General features: G+C 45.5%; 2 protein-coding genes across 9 annotated transcripts in view; one reads left to right on the top strand and one right to left on the bottom strand.

The window, feature by feature from the left end:
• The window catches only part of LOC106589218 (RNA binding protein fox-1 homolog 2-like), a 33,472-nt gene extending 27,701 nt beyond the window's left edge, over nt 1-5,771 (top strand). For 4 of the 8 annotated variants that reach the window (XR_006761952.1, XR_006761953.1, XM_045707471.1 and 1 more), the window contains 4 exons: nt 255-291; nt 1,709-1,800; nt 2,186-2,267; nt 2,421-5,771. Coding sequence is in view for 6 of the 8 variants with exons in the window: in XM_045707471.1 (XP_045563427.1) it covers nt 255-291; nt 1,709-1,800; nt 2,186-2,267; nt 2,421-2,465 (256 nt within the window). In the remaining 2 variants the exon portion in view is untranslated. The remainder of the gene's footprint in view (nt 1-254; nt 292-1,708; nt 1,801-2,185; nt 2,268-2,420) is intronic. The other 4 variants (XM_045707469.1, XM_045707468.1, XM_045707475.1 and 1 more) reach the window with 1 other exon arrangement.
• Nucleotides 5,772-7,178: 1,407 nt separating this feature from the next.
• LOC106589281 (retinal cone rhodopsin-sensitive cGMP 3',5'-cyclic phosphodiesterase subunit gamma-like) lies at nt 7,179-10,049 on the bottom strand. Its single transcript, XM_014179047.2, has 3 exons — nt 9,980-10,049; nt 8,121-8,226; nt 7,179-7,879 (listed from the first exon to the last, which is right to left on the bottom strand). The coding sequence occupies exons 2-3, from the start codon at nt 8,222-8,224 to the stop codon at nt 7,762-7,764; spliced, it is 222 nt and encodes a 73-aa protein (XP_014034522.1). The 5' UTR covers nt 8,225-8,226; nt 9,980-10,049; the 3' UTR covers nt 7,179-7,761.
• Nucleotides 10,050-18,679: the final 8,630 nt, after the last annotated feature.

The raw sequence follows: 18,679 nt of genomic DNA, 5'->3' as shown, positions 1-18,679 counted from the left end.
ATTATTTTAATTAGACAGATCAATAATAAGCTGTTACACACACTGCACACATTTTGTTATTGATGAATCATATTGCTATATGAAGCGGTGCATGCCATGTGCAACGTCCAATCTTCCAGGATCTATACTACACGCCCTCATAGTTCAATACATTCATGAATAGACTGCTCTATGCGTTGTTTGCCTGCGTGTGGAGTGTGATTGTGTGTGTGGGGTACCAGGTTGACCATAGCTGTTCTCTGTTCTCTCTGTAGAATAGTGTTTCAGGACATTAGTAGCAGATTGCCCCAGGTAGGGTCCCATCATCACGTCACTGTGTGATCAGCCAGTGTGCATCCATCCTATTACTATGCGTTCCACTGACTGACTGACTGCTACTGCTGCTACTGGTGTTTTATTGACCATCCCAGATTGAAATGCCTCTTTATTTCTGTTTCTATTACTAACTCACTGGATTCTGACATGGGTGGAGTTGCAGAACGGGGGAGAAAGGGAATCGTTATAACACGAATGACAATATTACCTTCTAAAGGAATTAGACATAACATAGACATTTTTTAAGTTTTGTTCAGTTAAAAAAAAAAAAGAATAGTACAATAAATCATATACACAGATAAAAAAATATAGGATTTTGCCACGATTCTTATGCAGTCTTTATAACGGCCACCCTTAGATATGAAGTAGAGCCAAAATGAGAGGTACACTTTGCCAGTAATGCTGACATGGTTTCTGAAAGTTGATGCTGAGTAGCTTAAAGACGGCTTACAGAGGATCTCCAGGATCTGAGGATCAACACAGGTCCACAGACTCTCAGGGACATGGATATTCATCTTAATGAGTCATTCTGACCCCTTCCCGGTATCTCCCTATATCTGTTCCACCTGTGGCATGCTAACTGAATCAATGTTGGCATGCAGACACACTTATACCCCTCTCCCCTCCTCTTCCCCATTCTCCTGCTCTCTTCTCCTCTCTCTGTATCCTCCTCTTCCTATCCCCTCCCTAACCCCCCACCCCACCCCCTCACCCCAGCAGATGTGTGTGTTACTGAATACTGGGACTTGGTCCTGTACTGATCTGTAGGTTAGAAGGCAGTGGTGTGTTGCTCTGTTTTGAGTTTGGGGTGCATGCTGTCCAGCGTCAGTGATTGGTTGTGACCATGCGAGTGTGTATGTGTCCCCTCACCCTTAATTGGATTGGCTGGCCGTCTTCTGTGTGTTCAACATCCGTTTTTCCACATTAAAGGAATAATGATCCCGATCACCTGTTTATTCATCCCCCCTTTCTTTAACGGAGTGTTTTTGATGGGAAGGAGGAGATTTCACACCTGAGGTTATGCACACTTTCTCCCGTCTTTGTCTCTCCCTCCATCTCCAACAAAACATCAATGATCAGATGAATTGAATGAAGAAAAGCTGCAGCACACTTGATGCAGGGCCTATATCATTGCCACAAACCGAGGCCCTAGTATTTTTTGTTGATCATGGAGGGAGACCAACACGGGGAAAAGGCCTCTGCTACATTCTCTGAATGCCATGTTGCACCAGATGACCTGTTGTTGCTGCTTGTGTTAGTCTCTCTCCTTTTTCTGCTGTTATAAAGTAACATAGCTTCACTATCATTCATTCCTGGGGTATTGTGTGAGGCAGTTGATAAAAATCGACTAACAACCGTGTTCTCTCTGTCTGTCTGTCCCTTCCTTCTGTAGGGTGGCTATGCTGCGTATCGCTATGCTCAGCCGACTGCTGTAGCCAGTCCTGCAGGAGCAGCGGCTGCCGCAGCAGCTGCCTACAGTGATGGGTGAGTGATGGACACAATATATTACACAAAATAAGCAGTAGCACACCGTACTATGACTATATATATATATATATATATATATATATATATATATATATATATATATATATATATATATATATATATATATATATATATATATATATATATATATATATATATATATATATATATATATATGTGTGTATATATGTGTATATATATATATGTGTATATATGTGTGTATATATGTGTATATATATATATGTGTATATATATATATATATATATGTAACATATATTAACATATTCAAATGAAAAGTAGTGGGCCTGCTTCACTTTCTATTCTGGAACATGTTTGGTTGCACAGCTGTGGGTTTGTAATATACTAATCTCTGGTCTCCAGCTACGGACGGGTGTACACGACAGACCCTTACCACGCTGCACTAAACCCTGCCACAGCTGCAGCCTACGGTGTAGGAGCTATGGTAAGAACGCTTGTCTATTTACATTACTAGCCACAACAAAGAAAAGATCATAGAATTAGATTGTCCATTCTAGTAATTCTACTTCTATGGTAAAGATCTAGCCATTCACTAACCCACTAACTGCCATCTTACCTCCTCTCCTCTCTCTACCAGGCCACACTGTACAGGGGAGGCTACAGTAGATTTGCGCCCTACTAAAGATAACCATATTTCCCAGGAGCTCTCTCTCATCCTGTTTGAACAATCTATAAAAGAGCTCCCTCTGCTGTCCACGACAGAGATTGCAGCAAGTTTGTAGCCTACCATGGATACCTTTATATTTCAAAATCTCCTGCTGTCCACTCTTTTTCGCTTCAAACAAAAATAGGAATGCCGTTTTAAAGACTGGTGGAAAGCCTTGACAAAGAAAAGAAAATAGAAAAAAATAACTTGTATTTGAACCAAATGGCCGCTTGTTTCCATTGCACGGCTGTATTATAGTCCCCCTGTTTCTCCCTCTCGACACTCTCAGCAGCACAAGACACAGAATGGTCGCCCCCAGCTAGCGTACCTCCAGAGCCTATCATGTAACTGGTGTCCGGACCGTTAACTGAACACTGAGACAAACCCCCTACCACACGTATAACAGCCAAGGTGTAATGTGGCATGTACTATACACAATTCACACATCAAGAATGGAGGTGGAGCCTAGTTATGGAAGACAGAACTGTGACTGCCAGTGTCTGTGGAGCCTGAATGAGCGAGAAACCACAGCAACCGAGCACCAAAAGCATTTTGGAACAGAAAGACAATTTGCAAACAAAATGGAGGATGTGACTCCATGTTTCCTCTTGTTGGGCGAAGGAGTATGAGAGAGGAAATGACATCATTGCAGAGAGAGGGATGGACTGATGTTTTTTTTAACACTATTAGAAATTACTCACTTCAAACTGAGCAGTAAAAGGATTATCATAGCTGTTCCTTACCTCAAAGTTTTCTTAGTCCGTGAAAATGGCGAACCTTTAAACATTTTATTGTTACAATTATGCAAATAAATTAGAGAGAAAAAAAGTTACCAAAATTATTATTATTATTATTATTATTATTATTATTATTATTACTGATTTATAGCGTTGTCTTTATTGCGTTATTATTGTTAGTTTTAGGGGTTCGCTGAGCACACCTCTAAACACATTTTCCACTTCCCTAGAAACGAGGTCTAGGGGCTAGGACTACAGTGTAGATAATATCTGTAAGCCGTTCACTACAGTGGGCAACACTACACGTCCCCTCTACATTACACAATATTATACCGAACTAAACTTCCAGTGCACAACATCATATTCTCACAATACTTCACGCTATACACAAATCACTCAGAATTATATAATATTTCATCACTACTATAGAGGTACCGGCTAGCTTTTTATTGCATTGTGAATGTTAGGCTTAGACATATATCACTATCATTGAAACAACCAGAACCTAGTGACCTAGAATACTTATTCAGTTATGTTTCTTTGAAAAGTTATGATAGAGATGTTTTATTTGGCTATATGATTGATTTCCCTAACTTGTTCTGTCTTTTAGAAGAGCAGGTAAACATCAAGTACAGTCTTCCTGAGAATAGCTACGTTGGTAATAGATAGTGAGAGTCTGTCAACAGGCGTTGAAAGAGGGACACCATCAATATGAAAAATATTTAATGCAAAATACCATACTATTGTGCATATTTCTATATCCTTATACTCTATTTCCAAATGTGGTTGTTTTTGCCTTTTTTTTGTGTTCCAAAGATTTGTAGAAAAGCACACTTTTAGTCATGTGTATGATAAATATATTGTCGTTATTGTGGTTATTATTATAAGTGCTGTCTTTTTATTTGTTGCATTAGCTCTTGTTATATTTTTTCTATTGGTAAATGTTGTTGTTCCTCCTAAAGTAAGGTGACATTTTCATTTCCTCCAAGATTAGTTGAAATCTGATTTTTTTTTCCTCCATTGTTGTTTTCTTGGGCAGAGGGGAATGGACTATTTGGTAGTTTCAAAGAGGGAGGGAACCATTTTACTGCTACTAATGCCACTATGACATCAGCCTATCTAGTGTTCTATATCTATGGAGCGAAAAAACGGGAACGCATGTAAAACTAAACTATCAAAAAAAATCTCAATGGAAGAAACGGGAGTTTTTGGTCCAGACTGAAATAGGGTGATGGGGGTTGGCAAGCATTGGATTGAGTATTTCCCCCCCAAAAAAATAGGGAAAGGCTGAAATGTTCGGGCCTCACAATTTATTCAAAATCCAAAGTTTACAGTAGACAAAAATACCTTGGAATGAATGGTGGCCTGACAAGCACTTCTTCTGACCTGGTGAAGTAACCTAGTCGATCTGTCGTAGACAAAGACAACTAACATTTCAGTGCTGAAATTAGTCGGTTAAGGTTTAAAACGGATGTGAAGAGCGTAGCACTCGTGTGCTGTCTAGGTTAAAGGGCATGCAGTTTTGAATGATCCAAGTATACAAAAGGTTGTAAGTGTTATCGTTTGGTTTGTACAATGGTAAATGTTTCAAAGCAGTTTTACAAAGAAAATGTTATGTGGGGCATGAACTAATTACTATGAAACAATATTTCAAAATGCTGCAGTCATTGTTTATTTTGAAATGTTTGCTCTATTTTTCATTTTATCTTCGGTTTTCTGGCTGTGTGTACCACTCTTCTCAGTGTGAACCTAATCTAAGACATCAACAGGGATCAAACTCTTCTTCTCTGGTCATTTGACTTTATTATCATGTATTGCAAAAGTGGACTGAAATATGAATAACTGAAAAGATACAGCCAAAGAGTTATTTATGCCCTATTTCTATGGTTACCGAATTGAGAAACGCAGAGCAAAGTGGATAAATGATTGACAACCTATTGAACCAATCAACATGGGCAATTAGCATGATGTCGTTCTCCAGGAAGTAGAGTTTGAGACCCCTGACCTAACTGTTTTGCATGATTTGTCTGTCTTTTGAGATCAGACTCCAACAGCATTCGGTTGCAGTAGTCATCTTTTGCCACTAAACACCATTGAGAATGCTAGGCAGCTAGCCCTTTTTTTATGCTTAGGATGCTAGTGTAGCAAAGAAGAGCAGAGTGCTGTTTGTCAAAGACTCAGGCCCAGTGATGGGCAAAACAAAATGGCCGCCACGAGGCAAGAACACAATGGCAACGTTCTAATTTCCATACCAGCATATTACTTTGAATTCATACCTTGATACAGTGCTTCATACTAAGTAGTATACTTGTGTGGATATTGGAACAGAGCCATGGAGTAGGCTCATTCCTTGTCATGTTTTTTTGGCTCCTTGTATGATATACAGTGAGGTGGTTCTTAATCACTATAGGTTCCAAATGGAAGTGACTGTCCTTTTACGAATCTCTTCCCCTCTCATGTTTATCCCTTGGCTGCCATTATGCTATTTTGTTAGTGAATGTCCATATAAAATCTTTTATATAAAATATTTTGTTGTGGTTTGTGACGATCATGTTGTTATTTTGGTGTCCAATTTCAAATGAAATGTTATGTCACATGCGCAGAATACAACAGTGAAATGCTTACTTACAAGCCCTTAACCAACAATGCAGTTTTAAGAACAATAAGTGTTAAGTAAAAAATAAAAGTAACAAATAATTAAAGAGCAGCAGTAAAATAACAGAGTCAATATAGAGTCAATGTGCGGGGGCACCGGTTAATTGAGGTAATATATACATGTAGGTAGAATTAAAGTGACAATGCATAGATAATAAACAGAGTAGCAGCAGTGTAAAAGAGGGGGGCAATGCAAATAGTCTGGGTAGTCATTTGATTAGATGTTCAGGAGTCTTATGGCTTGGAGGTTAAAGCTGTTCAGAAGCCTTTTGGACCTAGGCTAGGTGCTCCGATACCACTTGCCATGTGGTAGCAGAGAGAACAGTCTATGACTAGGGTGGCTGGAGTCTAACAATTTTTAGGGCCTTCCTCTGACACCGCCTGGTATAGAGGTCCTGGATGGCAGGAAGCTTGGCCCCAGTGATGTACTGGGCCGTACGCACTACCCTCTGGTGCCTTGAGCAGTTGCCATACCAGGCAATGATGCAACCAGTCAGGATTCTGTCGATGGTGCAGCTGTAGAAACATTTGAGGATCTGAGGACCCATGCCTTTCAGTCTCCTGAGGGGGAATAGGTTTTGTTGTGCCCTCTTCACAACTGTCTTGGTGTGTTTGGACCATGTTAGTTTGTTGGTGATGTGGACACCAAGGAACTTGAAGCTCTCAACCTGCTCCACTGCAGCCCCGTCGATGAGAATGGGGGAATGTTGGTCCTCCTTTTCCTGTAGTCCACAAGCATCTCCTTTGTCTTGATCACGTTGAGGGAGAGGTTGTTATCCTGGCACCAGACGGCCAGGTCTCTGACCTCCCTATAGGCTGTCTCATCGTTGTCAGGGATCAGGCCTACTGTTGTCATCAGCAAACTTAATGATGTTGGAGTCGTTCCTGGCCATGCAGTCATGAGTGAACAGGGAGTACAGGAGGGGACTGAGCAATTTCTTATGTTGTCCTGTGTTTTAATAATGTGTGTTTGATTCGCTGGCGGTTGTATTTTGTGTTATTGAGGATCCAAGATGATAAATGTACATTTTAATTGATTGCTTCTGATGAAGTATTGCCAAAGTACCAGGAGAAGTAGCTGTTTTTCAATTGGTTATTCTTCATATAATTCAAGAGGGTTCATATGTGATTGACACATTGCAAGAGTGATCAGCTCTCAAATGAACAGTTCAATTACACAGACATTTGACATTCACTGTAAAAAAAAATATATATTTCTGTATATATAAAGTGCTTTCAAGGAGAGCGGGTGCAGGTTGAGAAAAAAGGCAGGCGGGAGGAGACCAACTTTGGTTGAGATATAAACAACGGTTAGTCAAACGCTCTTTAATAAAATTATACATTTAGTCCAGCTTCTCTCTCAGGAAATGCACCAGTGAAACTGTAGTAGTAGTGTCGAAGTAAGCATCACTGACTTGACCATTTATTTACCTACCAGACCGCAAAAGTGAATGCACATCACTACTATACATTACATGTCTTATTCATAACTTGAGTGCCATTTGACCTCAGGTGTTAGGACATTGCTTAGCTGGTCATTTACGTAAGATTTCTACGGGAGGACAGTGGCAGGAGGAGGTTTGGTCATATGTGTCTTCAGTTTAAAGCTGGTGTGTGCATATTTCCCAAGTATCACTGTGTGTTTGTGTGACTTCACCAATTCTCTCAGGGTCAGATGTGCACCCGAGTATGCCCGGCTCTTAAACAACGAGCTGATGTCAAAGTGGAAGCGCCTTGTACAAGATGGCATAACAAAACAACAAGAATCAGTTCAGTACTGGAATCCCTGACCTCAGGGTCCAGAAAGGAGGAGGAGAGGGGGAGTGAAGGAAAGAGAAGTGGAGGGGGTGGTCGAGGGAAGGGAAGGAGGGGTAGGGTGTCTAAACAATTCCATATTTTGCCAGGTCACCGAGTTCCATGTCACCAAAAGCTTCCCATGGGCAGACCACTGTGATGTCTGTGCCGAGACCCTCCATGCCGGGGATGTCATCACCGAATCTGGTGGAAGAGGAGAGAGGGAGAAGTTCCATGAGCTAAAGGGATAGAGACACAGCAGACGTGAGGGTTGTGGTGGTAATGTTGAGTTAGAGACAAAGATTTATTGAAGTGTGTGTTGGTACGGTATAAAAATAGTTGCATTTGATATGTAAGGATGGATGCTTGTTTTGTTAGTAGGCCTATTAGTTTTCATTGTTGGTAGTAGTTATATTTGTGTGTTCTAAGTGAGTTTCCAACTCACCCCTTCTGGCCAGGCTTGGGGGCCTTGCTCTTGAAGGTACGGGTAGTCCTCTGCTTGAATTTAGGCGCGGCCTTCTTTGCAGCGGCAGTTGCAACGTCAGCCATTTCTGTTGGTTACCGAGAGCGAGGAATGAGAGTCAATAAGGTAGCTGGCAAATACTTAACTGAATAACAGTAGTAAATCCCATCAAGATATCAGTCAGGGGTAGATTTCCTTAACTCCATCGGTTTTATCCTCAATCTGTCTTAATCCAAACCCCTTTTCCTAATACCTAGTTATTACCACCCCCTCCCTCTCTCTATCCCGTCGCACCCCAAGAGTGATAATCCCTCTAAAATACACCTGAGCGGTCTATGTTGATCCAATCATACCAGATTAGATTTGGCACCAACCCATACTGTACTAACCAAGGCCAAAATAGTACCAAAGCTACTTGTTAGCGTTACAATCTTTAGTTCAGCTGAGGTCACTTCAACCAGAACATTGTGTAACTAGAAGGTTCTTCTAGACCTTCGAAACCACTAGTAGCCTATCCCGGTCTTCCCTTTCAACTGCACTCTATACAATGTAGAGTTCTATCATAGAATGCATTGCACACAGATGCTTTTGAGAGTTCATTGTCCATGCAAGCAATACTCTGCACCCAAACACTCTTTATTCCACCACTCTAGACATGCATCCTGTATAGGTGAATGACATTCTGTTGTCAAGTCAACAGCCAATCAACATCTCTCCTACATCACATTCCAAAGGTGCTCTACTGATCTGCATGTGTTCATTCTATAGTGTCCACAGGGTGCCTATTGGTCTGCTGACCTCCTAGTGTCCTGGTATTGCCTATTGGTCTGCTTGCCTCCTAGTGTCCTGGTATTGCCTATTTGTCCGCTGGCCTCCTCCCAGTGTCCTGGTATTGCCTATTTGTCTGCTGGTGTCCTGGTATTGCCTATTGGTGTGCTGGCCTCCTAGTGTCCTGGTATTGCCTATTGGTCTGCTGGTCTCCTACTAGTGTCCTGGTATTGTCTGTTGGTCTGCTGGTCTCCTCCTAGTGTCCTGCTATTGCCTATTGGTCTGCTGGCCTCCTCCTAGTGTTCTGGTATTGCCTATAGGTCCGCTGGTCTCCTCCTAGTGTCCTGGTATTGCCTATAGGCCCGCTGGTCTCCTCCTAGTGTCCTGGTATTGCCTATTGGTCTACTGGTCTCGTCCTAGTGTCCGGGTATTGCCTATTGGTCTACTGGTCTCGTCCTGGTGTCCTGGTATTGCCTATTGGTCTACTGGTCTCGTCCTAGTGTCCTACAGTACAATTCAATTCCCTGTCTATCAGTGTGTTGAATGAAAGCTCTATTAGACTACAACCACTCAAAAAGTCCATTGTCTGTTATCCTGCTCTGCTCTCATCCTCAAGAGTCAGTTGTGTGCGCAGTCTCAAGTCTACAGCAGGAGGCTGCTGAGGGGAAGATGGCTCATAATAATGGCTGGAATGGAGTGACGGGAATGGTATCAAACACATGAGAACCATGTGTTTGATGAGTTTTGATATTTCATTTATTCCAACTATGAGCCCGTCCTCCCCAATTAAGGTGACACCAACCTCCTGTGAAGTCTACAAAGGTCCTTTTCCAGAGCCAGCACTAAAGCAAGTGCACTGAACGCTACCCAGTCAATGACCATCAGCAATGGAGCACAATCTCAACAAGACAACTCCATGGAAACAGTGCAATCTTTCCAGCGAATTCTCTACACTCTAAAATGTTTTCTGCAATTGTCTAAGGCATTGAAGCCAAATGACCCTTACAGGGAATGCAATAAAGGTAACTAATGCTCAGGGCTGAGCGTAGCAGGACGCTACAGTTTCATCCTACCTGTCTTTGCAGTCTGTAGTGAACAGTTCTCCGGGGTTGGGTTGATCCTATTGAGATCCTGCTGTATCTCTCTTCTTCCTCTCCGACTGTCCTCCCCTTTTATACACCTCTGACCTAATCCCCTCTGACCTTTGCTCTGTCGCTCGCACGCTCTTTTTTCCCCCTCTCCATCCCTCCCCCATCGCTCTGCCCCTACACATAGTGAGGGATCAAAAGAGTGAAGAGAGAGGTGTATTTTAAGATGGATTTGTGGAGGATATAGCCTGCATGTGGTTTTTGTGGGCATAGGTGCAAAACGTGCAGGTAATGTTGTTCTCAGTCGACGTGTCAGCGGTGGGTCGCATATTTTGGTATGGGGTATTCATAGTCGGGTTCAATCGGGGCCAACATCTGGGGACAAATAGATTCATTTTAATGTTGCATTATGGCATAATTCACATATTTAAGTACAGATGAAGTGGTAAATAACTGTTTAATTATTTGAGTTGCAAGGATGTTTCATTGACTTTATCAGACTATATTGTGTATTGTATTTCATGCACTTAGTCAGCAATCAGTAATCAATTTATTGTTATGTTAGTATGTATGGTCCAGTGTAGTGCAATCTGAGAGACAGATTTTTATTCAAAGCCAAGACCTTTTGTTATGCTGAAGCAGGACTATGATATGGTGCATCAACATTGTATTAGCTGTGCGGTTATATATTGGCATGTAATAACAAATGCATTTTTTGCTTATATTTCTAGCTTATTTAAAAAAAAAAATCTAACTCTATAAGGACACTAAAAACTAGCTTGGTTAAAGAGAAAACAAACAAATGTGACCCTTAGGTCCCAGAGGTCAGAGTTAATCTCTGCAGGTAAACTGGAGGTAAACCCAGTGGCCAATGCATGACCGTGTGTACTGTGTGTCCTACTGGGTGTTTACTGGCCACCATCCTGTCCCATGCTGCTAGCTGGCCTGACATAACATCCAGAGCATATTGTTAGTCCCCAATGGCACCCTATTCCCTACATAGTGCACTACTTTTGACCAGATGAATGGGTAATGAAAAGGGTGCCATTTGGGATGCAGTGTATATATATATCCACTGTGGGCTACGTGCTTGCAAAGTTAAGGCCCTGTAATTGGCTTACACATGGCACCGGCCACTATGAGTATGTACAGCAGTGTATAATGTCTTGGCATGTGTAGGCTGTTGTGTAATTGAATGAATGAACACACATTGGTAAACCTGATGTAAAGTAAGCTTTAGGTTGGTATTTATAGGGAGAGAGGGACTGTTTTAGTAGGGGTGAGAGGGTAGTGTATCAGTGGTCTGTAGTTGTTGCAAGGGTTAATTGTGTTAACTGCTGAGATAAGACTACAAAAGCTCTTCTCTTAGTAAGGCCCAGTTTAACTAAGTGTTTGCAACAAAAAAATTAAGCTAAAACAAGCTGTTTATGTAGGATTTACACTTAGGCCCTATTCAATCTGTCTCGCTGAAGTGTTACAGATTGCACGATAGAAATGTAAAAGTAATTTCCGATTGAGCTGAATGTGCACATGCACTTACAATAAACAATTCTGCACAAAGACATGGGGGGAACAGAGGGTTAAATACACCACATGTAATGAGGGAAATGAGACCAGGTGTGTGGGAAGACAAGATAAAACAAAAGGAAAATGAAAAGTGGATCGATGATGGCTAGAAGACTGGCAATGCTGACCGCCGAGCGCCGCCTGAACAAGGAGAGGAACCGACTTCGGTGGAAGTTGTGACAGTACCCCCCCTTGACGCGCAGCTCCAGCAGCGCGCCGACACTGACCTCGGGGACGACCCAGAGGATGAGGCGCAGGGCGATCCGGACGGAGACGGTGGAACTCCTGCAGCATTGAAGGGTCCAACACATCCTCGACCGGAACCCAGCACCTTTCCTCCGGACTGTACCCCTCCCACTCCACGAGGTACTGAAGGCCCCTCGCCCGACGCCTCGAATTCAGTATGGAGCGAACGGAGTACGCCGGGGCCCCCTCGATGTCCAGAGGGGGCGGAGGAACCTCCCGCACCTCAGACTTCTGGAGCAGGCCAACCACCACCGACCTGAGGAGAGACACATGGAATGAGGGGTTAATACGGTAATCGGGGGGAAGCTGTAACCTGTAATAAACCTCGTTCACTCTCCTCAGGACTTTAAATGGCCCCACAAACCGCGGGCCCAGCTTCCGGCAGGGCAGGCGGAGGGGCAGGTTTCGGGGTGAGAGCCAGACCCGGTCCCCCGGTGCAAACACCGGGGCCTCACTGCGGTGATGGTCTGCGCTGTCTTTCTTGCACAGCACGGCCCGCTAAAGGTGAACACAGGCATGTCTCCTCCGTGCACCCGAACCAGTCGTCCACCGCAGGAGCCTCGGTCTGACTCTGATGCCAAGGCGCCAGAACCGGCTGGTACCCCAGTACGCACTGGAAGGGGGAGAGGTTAGTGGAGGAGTGGCGGAGCGAGTTCTGTGCCATCTCGGCCCAGGGCACGAACGCCACCCACTCCCCCGGCCTGTCCTGGCAATAAGACCACAGAAACCTGCTCACATCCTGGTTTACTTTCTCCACCTGCCCATTACTCTCGGGGTGAAACCTGATCGAGACCCTCAGACGTTCCATGAACGCCTTCCAGACCCTCGACGTGAACTGGGGACCTCGATCAGACACTATATCCTCAGGCACCCCGTAGTGCCGGAAGACGTGTGTAAACAAGGCCTCCGCAGTCTGTAGGGCCGTAGGGAGACCGGGCAGAGGGAGGAGACGGCAGGACTTAGAGAACCGATCCACAATGATCAGGATCGCAGTGTTACCCTGGGGGGGGGGGATCGGTAAGGAAATCCACCGACAGGTGCAACCACGGCCGTTGTGGAACGGGTAAGGGGTGTAGCTTCCCTCTGGGCAGGCGCCTAGGAGCCTTACACTGGGCACACACCGAGCAGGAGGAAACATAAACCCTCACATCCTTAGCCAAGGTAGGCCACCAGTACCTCCCGCTCAAACAGCGCACTGTCTGACCAATACCAGGATGACCAGAGGAGGGTGACGTGTGGGCCCAATAGATCAACCAGTCACGGACAGCAGACGGGACGTACAGACGCCCAGCAGGACACTGGATGGGAGCGGGCTCTGCACGCAACGCCTGCTCAATGTCCGCATCCAGCTCCCACACCACCGGCGCTACCAGGCAGAAGGGAGTATGATCCATGGGCCGCTCCTCTGTGTCATACAGCTGGGACAGTGCGTCTGTCTTCACGTTCTGGGTGCCTGGTCTGTAGGACAGGGTGAAAACAAAACAGCTGAAAAACATGGCCCACCATGTTGCCTGACAAGGGTTCAGTCTCCTCGCTGCCCGGATGTACTCCAGATTGTGGTGGTTAGTCCAGATGAGAAAAGGGTGTTTAGCCCCCTCAAGCCAATGTCTCCATGCCTTCAAGGCCTTTACGACAGCCAACAGCTCCCGGTCCCCCACATCATAATTTCGCTCTGCCGGGCTGAGCTTCTTCGAGAAGAAGGCACGGGCGAAGCTACGGTGGCGTAGCCGAGCGCTCAGAGAGCACAGCTCCTATCCCAGCCTCGGACGCGTCCACCTCCACTATGAACGCCAAAGAGGGATCCGGATGGGCCAGCACGGGAGCCGAAGTAAACAGAGCCCTCAGGTGACCAAAGGCCCTGTCCGCCTCAGCCGACCACTGCAAATATACCTGGCCCCCCTTCAGGTTGTAAGCGCTCCTGAGATCTAGTTTGTTGAAGAAGCGCGCCCCGTGCATTGACTCAATCGCTGTGGCTATGAGCGGTAGCTATACCTCACAGTGATCTGGTTCAGGCCTCGATAATCAATACACGGGCGCAGACCTCCCTCCTTCTTCTTCACAAAAAGAAACTCGAGGAGGCGGGTGAAGTTGAGGACCGAATGAACCCCTGCCGCAGGGATTCAGTGACATAGGTTTCCATAGCCACCATCTCCACCTGTGACAGGGGATGCACGTGACTCCTGGGAAGTGCGGCGTCTACCAAGAGATTTATCGCACAATCCCTCCGACGATGAGGTGGTAATTGAGTTGCCCTCTTTTTAGAGAAGGCGAGAGCCAAGTCGGAATATTTGGGAGGAATGCGCACGGTGGAGACCTGGTCTGGACTTTCCACCGTGGTAGCACCAATGGAAACCCCTACACACCTCCCCGAGCACTCTCGCGACCAACCTGTGAGTGCCATCTGTTGCCAAGAAACAGTGGGGTCATGACAAGCTAACCAGGGTAGGCCTAGCACCATGGGAAATGCAGGAGAGTCAATGAGGAAGAGACTAATTCTCTCCTTGTGACCCCCCTGCGTCAACATTCCCAGAGGAGCGGTGGCCTCCCTAATCAACCCTGACCCTAATGGTCAACTATCTAAGGTGTGAACGGGGAATGGCACAGCCACGGGAACAATGGGGATCCCTAAACTATGGGCGAAGGATCTATCTATACAATTCCCAGCCGCACCTGAATCGACGAGCGCCTTATGCGGGGAAAACTCAGAAAAAGTAACATACAAAAACATATGTGCAACAGAGGGCTCTGGGTGAGAATGGTGCCGGCTTACCTGGGGTGATGCCAGAGTGCTCTGCCTGCTGCCTCAATCTCCAGAGGAACCAACCCGGCACCAACCGGCAGTGTGACCTCTGCGGCCACAAATGGTGCACGAGCTGGAACCTCCTCCGGTCTCCCTGCGCACCGCACCTCCCAGCTCCATGGGTATCGGAGAGGTGGTGCGGGGGGATGGAACCGACAGACCCCTATCTGGACGTCCGCAGGTAGCCAGCAGGTTATCCAGCTGGATGGACAGGTCCACCAGCTGGTCGAAGGTGAGGGTGGTGTCTCTGCAGGCCAACTGCCGACGGACGTTCTCATGCAAACTGCAACGATAATGGTCGATCAGGGCCCTGTCGTTCCATCCCGCGCCGGCGGCCAGGGTCCGAAACTCCAGGGCAAACTCCTGGGCGCTCCTCGTCCCCTGCCTCAGATGGAAGAGGCGCTCACCCGCCGCTCTACCCTCGGGCAGGTGGTCGAAGACTGACCGGAAGCGGCGGGTGAACTCCTCGAAATGGTCCAACGCCACATCTCCCTCTCCCCACACGGCGTTGGCCCACTCCAGGGCTTTCCCAGAGAGGCACGAGACGAGTGCAGACACCCTCTCACGGCCCGAAGGAGCCGGGTGGACGGTTGCGAGGTATAGGTCGAGCTGCAACAGGAACCCCTGGCAGCGTCTCGTCGTATTCCCGGGGAAGGGCGAGACGAATCCCACTGGGACCAGGAGAAGGACGGGGGGGGGGGAAGTGGAGACCCTGGTTGTGCTGGTGGAGGCGCTGGAAGAACTCCATGTCTCTCCCAGCGGTCCATTGTTTGGACAACGCGGTCCATGGCGGTGCCAAAATGGTGGAGCATTGCCGCGTGCTCCCGGACGCGCTCCTCCACCCCTATACCAGGGGCACCTGCTCCTGCTGACTCCATTAGTGGTGCAGAATTCTATAAGGGAGTGCGTAACTGGCGGCAGGGAAGTCAGGCGCAGGAGAGCAAAACTGGTTAATCAACGGAGCAGTTTTATTCATAAAACCACCGGAAACCAGAACAACAAACAAATGGGTACAAAACCGGTCGCGCACCAGAGAAAACGTGCACATGCACTTACAATAAACAATTCCACACAAAGACATGGGGGGAACAGAGGGTTAAATACACAACATGTAATGAGGTAAATCAGACCAGGTATGTGGGAAGACAAGACAAAACAAAAGGAAAATGAAAAGTGGATCGATGATGGCTAGAAGACCGGCACCGCCGAGCGCCGCTCGAACAAGGAGAGGAACCGACTTCGGCGGAAGTCGTGACACCTGTGATAATTTCAATTGATTGGACATGATTTGGTAAGGCACACACCTGTCTATATAAGGTCCCACAGTTGACATGCATGTCAGAGCAAAAAACAAGCCATACCCATTAGGTCGAAGGAATTATCTGTTGAGCTCCGAGGCATGATTGATCTGGGGAAGGGTACCAAAAAATGTCTGCATCATTGAAGATCCCCATGAACAAAGTGGCCTCCATCATTCTTAAATGGAAGACTCTTTCTAGCACTGGCCACCAGGCCAAACTGAGAAATCGGGGGAGAAGGGCCTTGGTCAGGTAGGTGACCAAGAACCCGATGGTCACTCTGACAAAGCTCCAGAGTTTCTCTGTGGAGATGGGAGAACCTTCCAGAAGGACAACCATCTCTGCAGCACTCCACCAATCAGACCTTTATGGTAGTGGCCAGATGAAAGCCACTCCTCAGTAAAATGCACATGACAGCCCACTTGGAGTTTGCCAAAAGGCCCCTAAAGGACTCTCAGGCCATGAGAAACAAGATTCTCTGGTCTGATGAAACCAAGATTGAACACTTTGGCCTGAATGCCAAGCATCATGTCTGGAGGAAAGCTGTCACCATCCCTACCGTGAAGCATGGTGGTGAAAGCATCATGCTGTGGGGATGTTTTTCAGCAGCAGGGTCTGGGAGACTAGTCAGGATCAAGGGAAAGATGAATGGAGCAAAGTACAGAGAGATTCTTGATGAAAACCTGCTCCAGAGCGCTCAGGACCTCCAACTGGGGCGAAGGTTCACCATCCAACAGGACACCGACCCTAAGCACACAGCCAAGACAACACAGGAGTGGCTTCAGGACAAGTCTATGAATGTCATTGAGTGGCCCAGCCAGAGCCTGTACTTGAACCCGATGGAACATCTCTGGAGAGACCTGAAAATAGCTGTGCAGCGACACTCCCCATCCAACCTGACAGAGTTTACAGGTGTGCCAAGCTTGTAGCATACCCAAAAAGACTTGAGGCTGTAATTGCTGCTGAAGGTGCTTCAACAAAGTCCTGAGTAAAGGGTCTGAATACTTATGAAATGTGATATTTCAGTAAACAATATACATATAAATTAGCAAACATTTCTAAAAACCTGTTTTTGTTTGTTATTATGGGGTATTGTGTGTAGATTGAAGGAAAAAAATTATTTAATCCATTTTAGAATAACGCTGTAACGTAACAAAATATGGAAAAAGTCAAGGGGTCTGAATACTTTCCGAATGTACTGTAAATGTGTTAGACAACCAACAATCTCCATATAGACTGGGGCCTTGTTTGTTTATGGTCTTTACCTGTTCTTTCCGTCGTTGTTGTAATGCAATGTAACAAAACAGATACATTTTCAGCAACCTGCCCATAGCAACTCAATGTAATTTATTCATTGAAGGGTGTCTTCAAATGTCTTACATAATATTGTCTGCACAATCTCCATATAGACCGGGGCCTTGTTGTGGAAATCAATGACTCCCTGGTTCTCGGGACTAGTTTTACAGACGAAGGATCTTAATTAGAACTTTCCTGCAATGTAGGGAATAAATTAAAAAAAATCCCCTTTGACATTTCAGACTTGATTTTCCCTTTTGAAAATTCCATCAACCGATACAAAAATGTCCATAAATTATAATCCACATAATAATTCACATTTCCTGCTGTAGGAAACTGGCTGAAATTAAGGTCCTACATCTCTAATGTACACGAGGGGAGACAGAGAGCTGGTTTCAAGTGCAGGGCGCAGCAGGTGTTTATTGCAAAGAACCACAGGAGGAGGCAGGTAGCTGGGTCCAGGGGCAGGCAGGTCATACACAGGGGGTCCAAAAGCAGCAACAGTACAGGCAGGGAAAAGGCTAGTAACATCGTCTGGGAGATCAGATAATAGGAACAGGAAATCAGGCAGAGAATAGGCAAAAGGTGTCGTTAGTAAGGCAGGCAAAAACTATCATACAGTGGAGGAGTAACTCACAGGACCCAGTGCTCCAAACGACATGTGTCACAAAACAAACAATACCTCACAGTGATGGGGTACAAAGAACTGAACTAAATAGGGTGTGATAATGACATACAGGTGTGTGAACAGGTGATTAGAATTCGGGTGATTGGGATCTGGAGAGGGAGCTGCATTCAGGGGATCTAGGTGTTTGAGAGTGTGAGCCGGAAAGTGGTCTGGAAAGTAAGCTGTGTTCAGGGGATCTACGTGTTTGAGGGTGTGAGTTGGAAGCAGACTTTACAACATCAAGTTTAAAGTTTTAATGTTACATGCACAAGTACATTGAAATGTCTTTCTTGCAAACTCAAAGCCCAACAATGCAATAATCAATAACAATGTATTACAAAAATATAATAGTAATAAGAATAAGAAATACGAAAAACACAAAGTAAGCGTTCTACAGTACCAGTTAAAAGTTTAGACACACCTACTCATTCAAGGGTTTTTCTTTATTTTTACTATTTTCTACATTGTAGAATAATAGTGAAGACATCAAAACTATGAAATAACACATATGTAATCATGTAGTAACTAAAAAAGTGTTAAACAAATCAAGATTCTTCAAAGTAGCCATCCTTTGCCTTGATGACAGCTTTGCACACTCTTGGCAATCTCTCAACCAGCTTCACCTGGAATGCTTTTCCAAAAGGCTTGAAGGAGTTCCCACATTTGCTGAGCACTTGCTGGCTGCTTTTCCTTCACTTTGTGGTCCAACTCATCCCAAACCATCTCAGTTGAGATGAGGTCGGGTGATTGTGGAGGCCAGGTAATCTGCTGCAGCACTCCATCACTCTCCTTCTTGGTCAAATAGTCCTTAC

Source organism: Salmo salar, chromosome ssa02, assembly GCF_905237065.1.
Source record: "Salmo salar chromosome ssa02, Ssal_v3.1, whole genome shotgun sequence".
Classification (NCBI taxonomy): domain Eukaryota; kingdom Metazoa; phylum Chordata; class Actinopteri; order Salmoniformes; family Salmonidae; genus Salmo; species Salmo salar.
Note: the sequence above shows the minus strand (reverse complement) of the source record. Positions and strands in the feature narration are given on the sequence as shown.